At 42.3% G+C, this 18,472-nt stretch overlaps 1 protein-coding gene across 1 annotated transcript in view; it reads left to right on the forward strand.

Moving 5' to 3' along the window:
* timp2a (TIMP metallopeptidase inhibitor 2a) overlaps positions 1-18,472 on the forward strand; it is an 82,178-nt gene that overhangs the window by 55,719 nt on the left and 7,987 nt on the right. Inside the window, exons 2-4 of the mRNA XM_072242483.1 lie at positions 1,234-1,334; positions 9,960-10,068; positions 17,858-17,982. Coding sequence (XP_072098584.1) covers positions 1,234-1,334; positions 9,960-10,068; positions 17,858-17,982 — 335 coding nt within the window. The remainder of the gene's footprint in view (positions 1-1,233; positions 1,335-9,959; positions 10,069-17,857; positions 17,983-18,472) is intronic.

Genomic DNA, 18,472 nt, shown 5'->3' on the forward strand with positions numbered 1-18,472 from the left:
GGGAGGAGAAGGGATTAGTCTGATTTCTAACTGGAAAAAATCCACTGATTTAATTGTGCTTGAAGTGTATTCGTTAGTCTCCAGATTTAGGCCTAGGGTAATCAAGCTGGCCCCAATTCCCCCCCTTTAACCCTTGACCTCAATCTTGTCAGGTCAGGCTCCCGGCTACACTAATTCACTTGATTATCATCAAGGATGAAGTTGTGCACGTCTCCAAAGCCCGGTGAAGTTAAAGTCCCCCACTTGGCCCTAACCAGAGCTGAATGTGTGGGGGTCTTTTGTCTATTTGCTTTCATTCATAAATCTACATTTCCTATTGCCCTTTTCAGTAGAGACATGTGAAATTCAAGTAAATTTTATTCTCAAAGTACATATATGTCACCACATACACTCATTATCTTGTGGGTATACTCAATAAAACTATAGAATAATAATAATCATAACAGAATCAATGAAAGACGACCCATCTAGAGTGTTCAACCAGAGTGCAGAAGACAACAAACTGTGCAAATACAAAAAGAAGAAACAATAATAAATAAATAACCATAAATATCAAGAACATGAGATGAAAAGTCCTTGCAAGTGAGTACATTGGTTTAAGAGACATTTCAGTAATGGGGCAACTGAAGTTGAGTGAAGTTATCCCCTTTGGTTCAAGACCGTGATGGTTGAGGGTTAATAACTGTTACTCAACCTGGTGGTGTGAGTTCCGAGATCCTTTTATCTTCTTCCTGACGGCAGCAGTGAGAAGAGAGTGTTAAGTGATGATTAATGCAAATGATACACTCTGTCTCTAATCTGCAAGTACACCTTGTGGCTTGAAAGCAGCGTCAAGTTATAAATAATACATTCAGCGGGAAAGTATATTACAGATCCTAATGTGCAATTCTCCTGCCCCTTAAATCAAGCATTGCCACAAGAGAGTTCGTTATGTTATAAAGCAAATGCTTATACATTTGCAAACAGATGCTGGAATCCGGAGCAAAGAACAAATTGCTGTGGGAATCCAGTCAAGACCCTTCATCTGTCTACCCTTTGCTCTCCACAAGTGCTGTCTGTCTCACTGAGTTCCTCCGGCCGTTCGCCTTTTGCTTATTCATGTGGGTAGAATCTTCTGCAAAACTGTTCTTTAATCTTCTAACATCGGAAGTTGCTCTTCCTGGTGCATTTTTGATGTTTTAACTATATTTCTGCTGGAAATTAATTTACCTCCTTTTTTTTTAACTTTTCCAGTGATCAGAGCAAAAGTCATTACAAATAAAGAAGTGAGTTCTGGGAATGATATCTACGGAAATCCCATCCAGAAGATCCAGTATGAGATCAAACAGATTAAGGTACCTACAACAAAGACTGAACGAATATTCTGTTTTTCATTAGAAATTTAATTCTCCAAATTCAGAACTGTATTACATTCTTGTTAAGTTATGAGTCACCAGCACAGCAACAATACTATTTAGTACATGTTTTGTCAGTATGTTAGTGACACCCAAAATAAGAATGAAATACAGTGAACTTATGATAGTGAATATTCCTGTTATGTTCTGAGTCACCAACATACCAACAGAACAATAACTGTATTTTGTTCATGTTACAGTGGTATAGTGGTGACACTCAACTCCACTCATTACAGCTGGTCTTCTTAATCTAATGTGGTCTCAATCCCGTACAGTTCAGTGATATAATTGGTGTGGGAAAGACGCTAGGTCCTTTGCAGAGTTTTGAAATTAATATATTTATGTCATTTTATCACTACAAAGGTAATTGCCCAATTATGGTGCTAAACAAAAATAGTATATTTTTGCTGGGCTGAGAATCAGATCTAAGTGATGTATTTGATTGATACAGGGGCCTCAGTCAACCAGATGCGCTATAAACGAAGGTCATGCTTCATGTCTGGTAAATAAGTCTAGAGTCTACACATTCTATTGTAGCTTCCAAAACAGTTTTTATGGCGTCATTGAGTTTTGCACCTCTTGCTCCAGCCAATATTCTCTTGCCTTCCTGTATTCCCACCCAGTCATCGCATGCATTTTGATCCAACCTTCACACAGACAGTGACTTTGAAGGGATGAGATTGCTCTTGGCATATCTCTTGGTGACATAATGTTGGATGAATGCTGGTGACAGCATAGCACAGAGCCAAGGGCAATAGAACTCATCGGCCTAATGATGTGATCATTAGCAGCAAAGGTTCTTCTCAGACTTCTCTGAGAAAGTGTCTGAATGTCACCCAAAGATCTACTTGCACCTCTGTGATCTCGGTAAAGATCATCAGCTTTGTTCCCTGTGAGTACAAGGCTGGTTTGTGCAATGGAAATTACCAGCTTCCTGTAATTTTTAAGTCTGCTTCTATGGATGGTATGGTAGTGTAGTGATTAGCTTAACGCTATCAGGGTGCCAGGGTTAAAATCCCACCTCTGTCTGTAAGGAATTTGTACCTTCTCCCCATGACCATGTGGGTTTCCTCCCACATTCCAAAATAAAGTGTATAGGTTAGGCTTAGTAAGTTGTGGGCATGCTGTGTTGACACCAGAAGTGTGGTGACACTTGCAGATCGCTCCCAGAACATTACAGGCTATGATGCATTTTACTAACACGAGTTCCTGCAGATGCTGGAGAGCCAGAGTAACACACGCACACACAAAATGCTGGAGGAACTCAGCAGGTCAGGCAGCATCCATGGTGAGGAATAAACAATCGACGTTTCAGGCTGAGACCATTCATCGGGACTGGTGAAGAGTCTTTGCTTGAAATGTCAACTGTTCATTTCTCTCTGTGGATGCTCCCTGGTCTGCTGGGTTCCTCCAATATCTTGTGAGTGAGTGTGTGTGTGTGTGTGTGTGTGTGTGTGTGTGTGTGTGTGTGTGTACGTGCGTGTGTGTGTGATGTATTTCACTGTACGTTTCAATTTGCATGTGATAAATAAAACTAATCTTTATCTTCCTCGTCATCCTCAACGTCCCTCAGGGAAGCTGTGTGCAAAATCAACTAGGGAGCTGTTAGGTCAACGATTCAGCAGGTGATGGTGACCTCAGCAGAGCTGTTGAGATTGCCTGCTTTGCTCTTTTATTCAGACAGCAGTGGAAGTGAGCCAGGGAGTGCAGCTGCAGTACTAATTTCCTTGGCACTGAAGGTGCCCAAGGAGACACCAGCAGTGTTCGTGAAGGGTTTTAGATGCTGAATGTTTAGTTACTGAATGTTCTTATGTGAACTCTTAAACTGAATAGGAGGTTGCCAGACATAGGTTTTTTACGAAGTCACTGTCTCTACCCATGATTTCCATTAGCAGCATAATTGCCCAGCGGTTCCACGAGAATGGTCCATACCAGGACTTCTATTAGATTACGAAAACACTCAGTCCTCTTTTATTGTCATTTAGAAATGCATACATGCGTTAAGAAATGATACAATGTTCCTCCAGAGTGATATCACAGAAAACAGGGCAAACCAAAGACTAACACTGACAGAACCACATAATTATAACATATAGTTACAGCAGTGCAAAGCAATACCATAATTTGATGAAGAACAAACCATGGGTACAGTAAAAAAAAAAGTCTCAAAGTCCCGAGTTGATCAACTCCCGAGTCCCTGATAGCAGGCGGCAAAAGGGAGAAACTCCCTGCCATAAACCTCCAGGCACCATCAACTTGCCGATACCTTGGAAGCAGCCGACCACAGCGGACACTGAGTCCGTCCGTCCGAAAACTTCGAGCTTCCGACCTGCTCCTCCAATACAGCCTCCGGAGTGCCATCCTCTGCTGAGCGCCTTCGACCTCACCCCGGCCGCTGAAACATGCAAAGCCAAGGATTTTGGGGCCTTCTGCTCCAGAGATTCCGGTTACCACACAGTAGCAGCGGCAGCGAAGCGGGCTTTTCAGAAGTTTTCCAGATGTTCCTTCGCACTCTCCTGTCTGTCTTCATCAAATCAGGATTGTGCACGGCCCCCTACTTGACAGATAACAGATATTCATCACTGGAGAGGCCACGCGCGCTGCCGTCTTCTCCTCCTTACAGCACAAATTCATAGAGCAGTACAGCGAGAGAGAGGGGCTTTTCAGGCCAGCACATCCATCCTGACCAAGTTGCTTAACTAAGCTAGTCCCATCTGCCCATGTGTCTCTAAATCTTTCCTATCCCTGTACCTATCCAAATGTCTTTTTAAATGTAATTGTACCTGCCTTTACCACTTCCTCTGTCAGCTCGTACCACATACTTACCATCACCTCGTCTAGAAAAAGTTGCCCTTTCAATCCCCTTTTTAAACTTTTCACTATAACCCTATGCCTTTTAAATTTTCCCCTGGAGACAAGACTCTGACTATTTACCTTATTTATCCCTCTCATGGTTTTATAAACCTCTATGTGAGGTCAGTTTTGTTGTCTGTATCCAAGGTCTGCTCTTCCCTATGCCTGTGTGGAACTTCTGTTTGAGCCAAGTGTGCCAAGGACATCAAAGTGTTTTTTTTCTGTTGACCAAGAGAGCTTATCAAGCACAGACGAGCTACATTGGGTTCAGTGCTCTCGAGATAAAGAGGATGGAACCAAGGGTCTGAGTATCTTTCTTCTGGCAGTCAAGCAGTCGTTTATAAAGTTCGAAGTAAATTTATTATCAAAGTACATATATGTCACCATATACATCCCTGAGATTCATTTTCTTGCAGACATGCAAAGTAGAACTGGGAAATACAATAGAATCAATGAAAAACTACATACAGCAAAGACTGACAAACAATCTAGGTGCAAAAAGAACTTTACAGTGCAGACAACCCGGGTTCGATTCCCCCTGCTGCCTATAAGGGAGTTTGTATGTTCTCCCCGTGACCGTGTGGGTTTCCTCTGGGTGCTCCGGTTTCTGCCCACAGTCCAAAGTTGCACCATTTGATTGGTAAATTGGTCCTTGTATATTGTCCCATGATTAGGCCAGGATCAAATTGGGGGAGGGGGGGTAATTACTGGGTGGTGCAGTTTGAAGGGCCTACTCTGTACTGTATCTCAGTAAATAAATAATGTGCACATGAAAATGAGTATAAAAACCGTGAGTTGCAGAGTTCTTGAAAGTAAGTCCACAGTTTGTGGAATTGGTTCATTGTTGTAGTGAGTGAACTTATCCACGCTGGTTCAGGAGCTGATAGCTGAAGGGCAATAACTGTTCCTGAACCTGGTGGTGTGGAGCCTTATGCTCCCATACTTCCTTCCTGAGGGTAGCATTGAGAAGAGAGCATGACCTGGATGGGGGATGGTGCGGGCCCTCAATGATGGATGCTGGGGGCCCTCGGTGATGGATGCTGCTTACTTGTGGCAGCGTTCCTTGTCGATGTGCTCGATGGTGGCTTTCCCCACCTGTCTTGTTTACCATCCTTTCTAGGTGAGCTTGCAATTCTTCTTAAGAAACAAGTACAACCAAGTACAGGGACATTGACTAGCTACCCCTGTTTATGAAGCCTCTGTGACACAGCTGGGAAGTGACAAATCTGGATTCTGCCAGGAGTCACTTCTGCTAAAGGAGAAGGTTGCGACCTGCCAAGCAATTGAAAGAATTTCTACAGCTTGCTTGCTGTCCTTCAGTGTATTTGATCTAAGCTTTACAGAGACAGTATTTGTTCCAAAATGAGCTCCTTTATACAGCTATTATCCCATGGCACGTGTAAGCTAACGTGCTAAAGGAATTTTGATTGGGAACTTTCCATGCTGCTTCCCCCTGCTGGTGGATTGTTTTATTTTCCAACACGGTAACCACATTTAATGATAGCATTGCTCAATAGTAAATCTAGGGAGGGACATTTTTATTGTAAATGCAGAGTTTACTAATATGGGAATCATCAACAATGTACTGTTTTAAAGCAGTGTGTGGTTACTTCTAAATCAACCAGATGTTTAATAGTGATAACTTCTCCCCAGTCTGCATTCCTTTTTGATTGCTGATTTGATTTGGGTGATTTTTATCACAACATAGATCCAAAGGTCTTTTCAGTTGACTACAAATGCCTTATGTTAACCTGTTTAAGATGGGTATGCTGAGTAAACTGGTTGGTTAGCCATTACTACCACCAAACTGGCTAAATGTCTTCATTTATAAATGGCTAGATAACATCACTACAGATTCCACAACCTATGGATCACTTTCAAGGAATCTGCAACACATATTCTCAGTATCGACAGTGTCCCTATCTTCTGCCCCCCACCCCTTTTTTAAAGCACATTGGTTTGTTTGTCCGTCTTTGTGTTTAGTTTTTCATTGATTCTATTGTATTTCTTTGTTTTAATGTGAATTCCTGTGAAAACAATGAATCTCGGGGGTAGTATATTGTGACATACACATACTTTAATAATAAATTTACTTTGAACTTTAAACTTTTGAAATGCATACAGTAACTATTAGGAACGTTTAAAATGCATTTAGACTGTCTCACAGACAGGCAGGAGCTACAGGCAAATGGAATTAGTTTCAAGTTAGCATCATGGTTAGAAGAGACACCATGGGCCAAAAGGGCCTTTGTCTGTGCTGTATTGTTTTATGTTTAATGAATCCCATTAGTATCTACTGAAACTTGGAGTACTGCGGCAGAGATGCTGGCACTGTGATGTTGGATAAAATGCTAAAGTACCAGCGTGCTGAGCCAATAAATTATAAACCCATACAAGATGATGGTTTTATCAATGCATACTGAATCCTTGACCTGTTATTGGATTGAACATACACTCACAATCAGGAACATAGAATATGGAACAGTACAGCACAGGAATGGCCACTCGGCCCACAGTTTTTAGCTGGTTCAGCACAACAGCAAATATAAAACGCCCAAACACTAATTCCTTTACCTACACCGTGTCCATATCCCTCCATCTTCCTTATATCCATGTGCCTACCCAAAGTCTCTTAAAAGCCCCTAATGTGTTTGCCTCTGCCACCATACCAGGTGGTGCATTCCAGGCATCCACCACTTTCCGAGTAGAAAAACTTTCCCCTCGCATCCCCCTTGAACCCACCTCCCCCTCGAACCCATCCCCTTCTTCCGAGAAGGTTCTCACAGATCTTTGAAGTGATTTTTTTCCCCCAATTTAGATCAGTTACTAAAAATGACGAAAAAGATGATGTGATCTCCATGTTCTTGGTACTCATACAAATTTTGGTAGTATTTATTTAGAGGTAATAGAATGGGGCAGGTCCCTTCCTGCCCAACAGGCCACACCATCCAGAATTCACCTACTTAACACTAGCCTCATCTCAGGTCGAGTTACAATGACCAATTAACCTACTAACGGTATGTCTCTGGACTATGGGTGGAAACTGCAGCACAAGGAAGAGACCCATGCACTCATGGGAAGAATGTACAAACTTTATCAGAAATCTGAACTCAGCGGTAATAGCTTCGTGCTAACCACCAGGCTACCATGGCTCCCTAATAGAATATATACGAGGGGTGATTGATAGGTTTGTGGCCTAAGGTAGAAGGAGTCAATTTTAGAAAACCTAGCACATTTATTTTTCAACATAGTCCCCTCCTATATTTGGTGAATGCAGCTGGCCAGGCAGCATCTCTAGGAAGAGGTACAGTCGACGTTTCAGGCCGAGACTGACAAAGGGTCTTGGCCCGAAACATCGACTGTACCTATGTGTGTTGCTTGAAATTCCAGCATCTGCAGATTTCCTCATGTTTGCCCCTCCTACATTTACACACTTAGTCCAGCGGTCGTGGAGCATAGGGATCTTGGACCTTCAGAAAGTGTCCTCAGCAGGGGTGATTGATAAGTTCGTGGCCTAAGGTAGAAGGAGATGAGTTATACAGCTGTCGTTACATGTACATGCAGTTCAACTCTTTGAGTGATTATGCAGAAAGTTTGAAGTTAATAACTCATCTTCTTCTACCTTAGGCCACGAACTTATCAATCACCCCCGATGAGTGATTAACCAAACTTTCTGCAAAATTACTCAAAGAGTTGAACTGCATGTGCATGTAACAACAGCCGTATAACTCATCTCTGTCTATCTTAGGCCACGAACTTATCAATCACCCCTCGCATGGCTGAACTGTCCAAAAACAGTTTTACTGGGCTGATATGTAAGGTGACTTTGGTTATAATCCTGTGCATTGTCTTAGTAGTAAAGGATTATTATGAGCAATAATCCAGAAAACGACTGATTCTTCCTTGAGAAAATTGAGACTGCTAGCATCATATTTGAACTGTATACTTGGCACCTTTATCGTGTCTGCAAAGGAATAATTCCTGCTGATGTGGTATTTAATTAATGAAGTAGTTTTTACATTCCATAATGCTTTATAACAAAAATACCCACTGTATTGATGATCTGCAAGATGCCTAGATAACTGGAGGGAGTATGTAATAGCTATTCGGTTGACTCCTCTGGAATTGCTGTGAAAAAAATGACAGTCATAATTGGTGATTCATCGAATGCTGAATGTGATGAGGCTGGGATGTAGACATATTACCTCCTTGGAAATGAATCATTTAAATACCTGTTACTCATCTCTTCACTCAGAGTTACATGAAAGCATAGAATTGTTATGGTAGAAAGCAGAACAAAGTTAATGAATATTGATTTGTCACAGCTGCAACTGGCATATAAAAGGGTAAATTACTTAACCAAAGGATAACCGTGATATTGAACGGTGATGGAAATTAGCCTCAGGCAATTGCCCAGCTCCATAATTCTATCACTGTAGGATGTCTAAGATCTGTTGTACATCACTGCATCTGAAAATGTCAGACCACAGCTGGAGCTGGAGAGAGAGCCGCAGATATATAATTCAGCAGTACCATTATCCAAAGATGATTATCTAGCTGCCTAAAACATAAAAAGTTTCTTTGATGATGCTGGAGCTGCAGAATGAGAACGGGAAAAGAAATCAACCATGACACTGGTGGGTAGGGGTTTATGCAAGATTCACTTGCATTTGAAAAGACATTTTAAGGTATTGTACATTGCCCCCAGAATTTCCTTACTATATTAAAATGAAAAAAACTCATTACTCTATAATAGCAAAAATTCTGTACTTTTGCCAGTTGTTTGTTTTTGTCTTTCATGTAAGCTTCACTGATGGCATTCTATACGGCTGAATTAACTGCACACCTCTATGATTCCCAAATGAATATCGCACCTGGAATTCATTTGCTAAGCAGGACTAATATGATGTACAAATTGCATGAATTGGCCTTCAGTAAATGCATGAGCATCCATACTTAAAAGATTAAGTTTAAAACACATGACACATATGCTTGCTTTTAACCTATGCAAAAACACAGTCTACCGAGTTCAAAGTTTAAAGTAAATTTATTATTAAAGTACATATACAAACCTGAAATTCATTTTCTTGGGGGAATTCACAGTGGATACAAAGAAACATGGTAGAATCAATGGAAAACCTACACTCATACAAAGACAGACAAACAACCAATGTGCAAAAGACAACAAACTTTGTTCGGAATACCGTTGTTGCTTACATGATTTGTATTTTTTTCTTTCTCTCTCTGCGCATTGGGGGTTGGTCATTATTTTATTTTTTTAAAATTGGGTTCTTTTGGGTTTCTTGCTTTGCAACTGCCTGTAAGAAAACAAATCTCAAGGTTGTGTAATTTGTACATTTTTTATAATAAATGTACTTTGAATCTTCAAAACTGTGCCAATTTAAAAAGAAAAACAAATTAATAATAATAAAAAGAAGAAATAAGTAATAAATGATTTTGAGAACATGAGTTATAGAGTCCTTGAAAGCAAGTCCCTAAGTTGTGGACTCAATTCGGTATTGGGGTGAGTCAAGTTATCCACACCAGTTCAGGAGCCTGATGGTGGAGGGAATATGACTGTTGAAAAGAGGTGACATTTTTTAATAAAGGATAGTTAATCAATGGATTTCACAATTTCCTATGTTTTAACCAAATTGCCCTCCTGTTTTCTGGTATTCCACTAATTTAATAGGCAAATTCCATTGTTTACAGATGTTCAAAGGACCAGAATACAATATTGAATATATTTACACTGCCCCTTCATCAGCAGTGTGTGGAGTCGTGCTCGATACAAGTGGGAAGAAAGAATATCTAATTACAGGTAAATACATGCTTTTAATTTTGAAACTGCTGTCAAGATATAACATTAGTTATGGCCTCTTTGGGGATCTCGAAGAATTTGCTAGAAAGTGAATATGAGGTCAACTTTGCTGTTTAGTTTTTTGGTTTCATTAATGTAATTGGACAAGGTTAAAGTGAAGACTCAGTGAAAACCCTTGGAATAATAAATTACCTTGTTGCACTCTTGTGATCTCTTTGCAGTAGATTGGTGCTGTATTAAGAGCAGCCATGTTGTTGCCTGCTGAGTAACGGATTGGTAAGGAGATAATTAGGACATTGAGTCTGCTCTACCATTTGACCATGGCTGATTTGTTTTCCCTCCCAACCTCATTCTCCTGCCTTCTCCTCACAAACTTTGAGACTTGTCCTCCACAGATCCATCACTCTCATGTCTCAAATTCCTCCTCATCTGTGTTCTGAAGGATTGTCCTTCTATTCTGAGGCTATGCCGAAACTTTACATTAAACAGTAAAGTTCAAAGAATCTGCTTTGTTTCTTCACATTCCACCAACCAGGGAGCCAAACGGTTTATGCAAGTGAAACAGCTGTTTACTTGCAAGTCCAATTTGGTGAACTGTATTCAGTACCTACAGTATAGTTTCTTCTACACTGGGAAAGCACAGATTGGGTAACAAAGGAAAAATTAGTTTCTGGAAATCTGAAATGAAAACAGAAAATGCTGGCAACACTGAGAAGGTCAGGTAGCCAAGGGTCTCACTGAAATACTGACTGCTTCTTTCCACAGATGTTAGCTGATTTACTGAGTATTCCTTCCCCCTCCCCTTCTCTCTTTTTATATTCCCCATTCTCACTCCCCCTGACATCTTCTCCTCACCTGCTTCTCACTCCCTTTGGGTCCCCTCTTCTTTCCCTTTCTCCCAAGGTTCACTCTCCTCTCCTTTCAGATTCCTTCTTCAGCCCTTTACCTTTTCCACATATCACCTCCCAGACTCTCACCACACCCCCTTCCCATTTACCTTCCCCCTCCCCATCTCCCTTCCCCCTCACCTAGCTTCACTTAGCACCTTCTAGCTGGTACTCTGTCCCCTCCCCCAAACTTCTTATTCTGGCTTCTTCCCCCTTCCTTTCCACTCTTGACGGCTCTCAGCCCAAAATGTTAACTCTCTATTCGTTTCCATAGATCTTGCCTGACCTGCTGAGTTCCTCCAGTATTTTGTGTGTGTTCAGTATTTAATGTTTGCATTACAGACTGAGTGACAATAGAGTGGAATGTCTCTGTTGGGGAAGGTGGCTCCGAACTTCTAGCTGCCTGCCACTTTAATTCTCTGTCACACTCCTTCTCTGGTTGTTTACAAAGTTCCGTTGAAGCCCGACGTTAGCTGAAGGAACAGCATTTTATGTTCCATTTGGGAATATTGTAGCCCTTGGGACTCAACACTGAATTCAACCTTTTAATATCAGTCTCCCTATCTGGTTTGTTTCCGATCTCCAGCTGCTGATGCGTTGTGCATCCCAAGTGCCAGCATATTCTTCTTCCTTCCCTCTGACTGTTCCTATCGACAAGATGGCACCAAATCGAGGTGTCACCTGCAATGCTGGTTTGCTGCCGCAGTGCAGACATCCTCTCTGTCTTCTCCACCCCTGCCTCTCTCAGCAGCTTGTTCGGTTCAGAAGACACATTAACGCTGTTTCCAGTAATGTTCCCTACCCTGCTGAGTGATCAAGTATTTCCTGTTTTATATGTGCTTTACAAGTCAAGTCATCATCGTCTTCATCGTCGTCATCATCAACATCATCTTATATTGACGTAGGCGATCATGGTCTAATCCATGACCATGACTGTTCTTGGCAAATTTTTCTACAGAAGTGGTTTTCTAGTGCCTTCTTCTAGGCAGTATCTCTATAAGACAGGTGACCACTGACCTGACATCCATGGTTGCATAACCAGGACTTGTGATAAGCACCATCGCACGTATGACCATCCACCACCTGCCCCCATGGCTTCACGTGACCCTGATCAGGGGCTAAGCTGGTGCTACATCTTGCCCAAGGGTGACCTGCAGGTTAGCGGAGGGAAGGACTGCCTTGCACTTCCTTTGCTAGAGATATATCTTCACCCTGTCATCCATCAAGTTAAGGCCTCCAATTTAATTACAAAGACAGAAGATGCTGGAAATCCAGAGTAACACACTGGATGCTGGAGGAACTCAGCAGGTCAGACGGCAGCCATGGAAAGGAATGAAGAGCTGACATCTCGGGCCAAGACCCTTCATCAGCACTGGAAAGAAAGGGGGAAGAAGCCAGAATAGGAAGTTGGACGGGAGGGGAAGGAGTACAGGCTGGCAGGTGATAGATGGGTCAGGGAGAAGGAATTAACCAATTAAATTTTTGTTTTTAAATAAGATCCCTGGCATGAAGTTTCCTGCAGAACTTAAAGCAAAGTTTCTAATCATTTTAGAAGTTTGTGTTTGGTGTTAGACTGTGTAATTCATTTTTCGCACTGTGGACTTCACTGGCAAAGTTGCCACTGATGCACCTTCTGGATCTCTCATTGTCCATCTTGGTGAACATGCTCTCATTTTGTTATTGGGAAGAAAAACTCCAGAATTTTGCCCCCGTGGAAATGAACACAGCAATGCATATCCAGTTTAGAATGGGAGTTCACTTCTTTCCTCAGAGATTGATGGGGCATGTGGGAGGTAAATTGGGAAGATTGTGTCTTACTTATACCATTTTTTCCTGGGCTCTTTTGCCCACTTTGTATATTTTTTTTTCTGTGACTAGGTATGGTGTAGAGCTCCTGTTTTGAGAGTTTGATGTGGTGCATGCAAATAGCATCCTCATTGGGGTTGGGAGAGTATAATTCAAGTCCTAAAGTTGGAGATGTTCTCTGAGAGGGCACTGGCATTGATTCCTACCAGTGGAGCATTTTGCGGAGACAGTGTTCATGGTATCTCTCTAATAAAATGTGGTGGCTATTATGGGTGCTCCATATCACCGAAGTGTACAGGACAGCAGAAATTACTTCTGTGGGTTTGAGGTCTAAATCTTGGCTTGATCGCCAGATCATCAACTCAGTGAAAGACTCCGTTTGGCTTGCCTGAAAGTTTTTGGTCTGCCAGCACATCAAGATGTCTGTGGACGAATACTGCTGACTGGCACGTTCCAGGCAGCGTACGTGCTGAGGGACGCGCTGAAGCTTGATGTAGCCACTGCAGGGGCTATGTGGGGAAGGTCCAGAGTGTAGGGTTCTTTTGCTACTGGAGAGGGAGAAGCTGGTTTGGGTGAGGAAGCCCCTTAATTATTGTAATAGTGTACAGTGTACTAGCCTAGACGGCACATGAGTGACAGCAATGCTATTGATCTGTGGGAATGTTATAGAGTAGTACTGAAAGCATTGACTGTAAATGTAAAGAAAGAAAAGGCATTGCATGGTTTATTCTTGTAAGTACTCTCTTTTAACTTAATAGCCAAAATTTATTGCAAACAAAAGGTGATGGTGAATCTTACCATCAATTCATTGAAAGATGAAATGTCAAAAGTGTGTCAGAGTCTCGTCACGGACCTTGGTGGAGGATCCTTGTTTTGAGAGTGTTTATGGTAAGGTCCATTCTCCTGCATCAGTGCACATCATGCAAGCATTGCCTGACCATTGCAACTGAAGCACCAAGTCTGGAGTGCCCTGATTCTGAAGCAGAGACAACGCAGGTTTATCATTTTCCCATTAATCCTCATCCGAGGTAAGGTGCAGAATGGGGAGAAAAACTGTTAGATGGCAAAGGCTTGCTTGGCAACAGTCTTCATCGAGATTCATCAAAGTCACAGCTTGCATGCCATCACGCAATAGAATTTTGTCAGATAAACATAAAGGAGAGTTCTAAACCCTAGTTTGGATATTGGCACCTGTTGGATTATTCTTGCAATATTTGCAAGAATAAACCATGCTATATGTCCCTGTCCAAGTGAGATACCTCACGGCTGTCTGGACCTTGACAGCTATTGGATTAACCACTACTTAATCCATTTTCATTGTCAGACCCCAAAACAATAGCAATGAGACCATAAGAAACTATCAAAAATTAACAAAAAGAAGTAAATGCTGAAAGATTCAAGAACTTTAAGACTATTGTTCTTCTCAAGCAATACCCTATGGACAATAGGAACCACAGTGTGTCTGTGGTGCCTGGACTGCTTTAATGCCCAGCATGTCACATCTGTGGAGAGACTCCTGGCATCTCCGTCAAGCTGCGGAGGTCTGAGAGCTAAATGCAAAAGCAATGTGTTCTTGGATTGGAGACTCTCATTATATCAAGGGGAGAGAAAGAAACAGCTCTATAGTCACCTAATGGCAGTAGTCCAATAGAAAATTGGAATTGGGAATGGTGACAAATCTGTGGAATTCACTGTCCAAGATGAATGTGGAGGCCAAGTCATTGAATATATTTAAAACACAGGTTGATGGGTTCTTGATTAGTAAAGGTTATGGGGAGAAGGCAGGAGAATGGGGTTGAGAGGGATAATAAATCAGCCATGGTGGAACAGACATGGGGCCAACTGGCCTAATTCTATTTTTATGTCTTATGGTTTAAAACTCATAATCCAGAGATAGGTGATGAGTGTAAAGAGAGCAAAATATCTGCCAACTCACTAACTGCCTGAACCTGAGTGGATTCTTTAGCACTCCCAAGACCAAGCGCTCCATTAAGAGCCAATAATTGAGGTGAGATTATCAAGGACAGGGAGATAATCAACACCAGCCAGAAGGAGCATTATGAAAAACTCCAGAACTCTAACTCTGTCTTGGTGCAAGTCTCCTTGATTACATCCCATGGCATGTTAGTCTGTCCAGCCTTGGTACTGCCCCAAGCAGCAAAATGTTGGAAAAAAAAGGTCAAATGAGGAATGATGAAGTCTCAAGAAGATAATATCCCTGATGTTCTAAAACGGGGTGGAGAAGAACTTCAGATACAAATTCACAACCTTTCCTCCCAAGTCTGGGAAGAGAATGATGTGCCAAGGAAACACAGAGATGCCATATTCCTGACCAGCTTCGCAAGGAACGCCTGGTGTGATATTGGTAATCCCAGGGTGGTCTACTTGCTCGACTGCCCATCCATGTGAAGGCCCATTTGAAGAACAATGGATATTATCTTCAAAATGCAGAAACACCAGATAGATGAAGGGAATAGCATTAAGCATTTACACAACAGATGCCAGGATGCATCACCATATATGTCCTCAATCTACTTCCTTCCAGTGTCCAAGAGCTGTTGCCTGAGTTGTATCTTAAAGAAAAATGGATATGATCTTCAATAGGCAGAAACACTAGATAAATGCAGGAATTAGCATTAACCACCATACATGACTTCACAGAAGCCATGGACACTCTATAGATTTGAGAGGTATCCTTCCCATAGCTCACTGACGTCACAGGTTCATCTCCTTACTACATTTACAACATTCTGGACTGCGTGCTGGTGGTGAATGGAGTGGACCTTGAAATGGATGGGCAGTTGAGCAAGGAGACTAATTGCCCATGGTGGCATCTAGCTTCTTAAACTGCAACAGCACTCACCCATACGAGTGTTGGAAAATATCTTGAAGTGGTGGAATGGCTTGGTGAATTGGATGGTGAGACATTCATTTTAAGGTACCCAACCTCTGAATCTCTCTGGAGGTTCACAATTCTTTGACTGGTCAATTAAGCTTTTTTTTCAAAGATGACTTGACCCAGAACGTTAATGGTGAGGTGCTCAGTTATTGTCATAGACTTAAATGATAGAAGACTTGGTTATGCACCAATAGGAAATGGTAATTTACCGACAGAAGTTAGCACAAGTATAACCTGCAATATGACAGCCCAGGCTTCTTTGGAGACGGAAAGATGGTAAGACTCATCACTGAACACTTCTCAGCTTATGATGTTAAGGAGGTCACAGAAGCAGTTAAACGTAGTTGGATGTGGCTCCAGGAAGTTCCTCCAGCATTGTCTGGAACTGTAAAGGTAGATCTCCATCAATGGCCTTCATTTGTGCCATGTTGTCATCGTCGTTGTGGCTATCCCTCGAGCCCGAGGGTGATGATCTTCATTCTAAAGAAGTGGCCCACAGAGTGAAGACGCCTGTGCGTGTATTTGTTTAATGTGTACTTGATGTTGCACTCCAAGAAGCACACGATACTTCACAAATCAACCAATTGATTCCAATGGCATGGAAACCATGACGATTGGAGCTGATGGATTTGTTGCAGCCTTCATCCGCCTTCACAGCCGTTGAGTTCGAAGTAACTTCGTCCGCCTGTTCCACCGTTGAGGTCTTGGTTGGTTTGTTCTTTGTCAGGGACCTCACCGTCGACCTTACCGGTATGGGTGACCCTACCAGGAGCATAGCTCCAGACGGCATTGCTCTCAGGATCACATAGACATATCAGAATGGGAATGGGACGTGGAATTAAAATGCGTGGCCACTGGGAGATCCTGCTTTTTCAGCGAAACGATCTCCCAGTCTGCGTCGGGTCTTGCCAATATATAGAAGGCCACATCGGGAGCACCAGATGCAGTCCCAGTGGCCACACATTTTAATTCAACGTCCTATTCCCATTCTGATACGTCTATCCACGGCCTCCTCTACTGTAAAGATGAAGCCACACTCAGGTTGGAGGAACAATACCTTATATTCCGTCTGGGTAGCCTCCAACCTGATGGCATGAACATTGACTTCTCAAACTTCTGCTAATGACCAACCTCCCCCTCGTACCCCATCCGTTATTTATTTATATACACACATTCTTTCTCTCTCTCTCTCCTTTTTCTCCTTCTGTCCCTCTCACTATACCCCTTGCCCATCCTCTGGGTTCCCCCCCCCCCCTTTTCTTTCTCCCTGGGCCTCCTGTCCCATGATCCTCTCATATCCCTTTTGCCAATCAACTGTCCAGCTCTTGGCTCCATCCCTCCCCCTCCTGTCTTCTCCTATCATTTTGGATCTTCCCCCTCCCCCTCCCCCTCCCACTTTCAAATCTCTTACTAGCTCTTCTTTCAGTTAGTCCTGACGAAGGGTCTCGGCCCGAAACGTCGACTGTACCTCTTCCTAGAGATGCTGCCTGGCCTGCTGTGTTCAGCAACTTTGATGTGTGTTGTAAGAACTGCTTAGCTGTTTTTTAAAAAAAACAAAAAGGTGCCATTATTATTAACCAGTTCGTGCACACATCGTTGGAGCTCTTACAGAACTGTGTCCCCCTTCCTAGAGTCGATGTCCTCCGAACTCCGAATGGGACCACCCTCGGTGATCGACCAAACGCTCTATGAGTCTGTCCATGTCTCCTCTCCTCGCTGCAGACCCTGGGCCTTGGACTCCTGCTCGGGGTCCATTCCATTGCCCAGCTTACAGCATCCCATCTCCTCTCTCTGTCCCCATCCGCCTTCTGCCCAAAGCCCACGAAAACACTAGCTTACAGACACACAAGAAAGAATAACATCTATACCAATTAGTTAGCAAATGAATACAATTCTCATTATCAGTAATTATAACCCAAACAAGCTGCTATAGAGAACCACCGTCTCAGCAGTTAATATCACAGAGAAGCCATTTTATTATAACATAACAAAGAAGCCATTTTATTAGCCTTAGCGGTAACATCAAGGAAGAAACCCCTTACACATGTATAAGTATGTAAAAGATATATTTGTTGTATGTCAATTTGACACAATAATCTCAAGTTCACTTTGATTTAGGCATTGTAATCAGTGTGCAAAACTTTATACAGTAATTGTCAATAAAAAATAACTTGGGTTCACTTTAATATACCCACAGGCAAACTGGACAAGGATGGAAATATGTTAATCACGCTCTGTGATTTTATTTCCCAATGGGACGTGCTAACTCCCACACAGAAGAAGGGCTTGAACCAGAGATATCAATCAGAGTGTGATTGTAAGGTAAGGAGAAAGTGACATGGAATGAAAAAACCATGTGGATGACAATGAAATTGTAATGCACATGCCTGGTCAATTGGTGCTTCCTTAGTTAGACTGGTTCCTGCTTCCCCTTTACTCTCCAATTGCCAATGAATGCATCTACACTCAGTGGTCAGTAGTACCTCCTGCACCTAATTAAGTGGGCACTGAGTGTATGTTCATGGTCTTCTGCTGCTGTAGCCCATCATTTCAAGGTTCGACAGGTTGTACTTTCAGAGATGCTCTTCACCACATCACTGTTCTGACCCATGGCTATTTAGGTTACTGTCACCTTCCTGTCAGCTTGAAACAAACATGCCATTCCCCTCTATCCTCTCTCATTAACGAGGCGTTTCCACCCACAGAGCTGATGAGATTATTTATTTATTTATTTATTTATTTGCACAATACTCTATAAATTCTAGAGACTGCTGTGCATGAAAATTCCAGGAGTTCAGCACTTTCTGAGATA

The sequence above is a fragment of the Mobula birostris genome, chromosome 24, assembly GCF_030028105.1.
Source record: "Mobula birostris isolate sMobBir1 chromosome 24, sMobBir1.hap1, whole genome shotgun sequence".
Taxonomy (NCBI): domain Eukaryota; kingdom Metazoa; phylum Chordata; class Chondrichthyes; order Myliobatiformes; family Myliobatidae; genus Mobula; species Mobula birostris.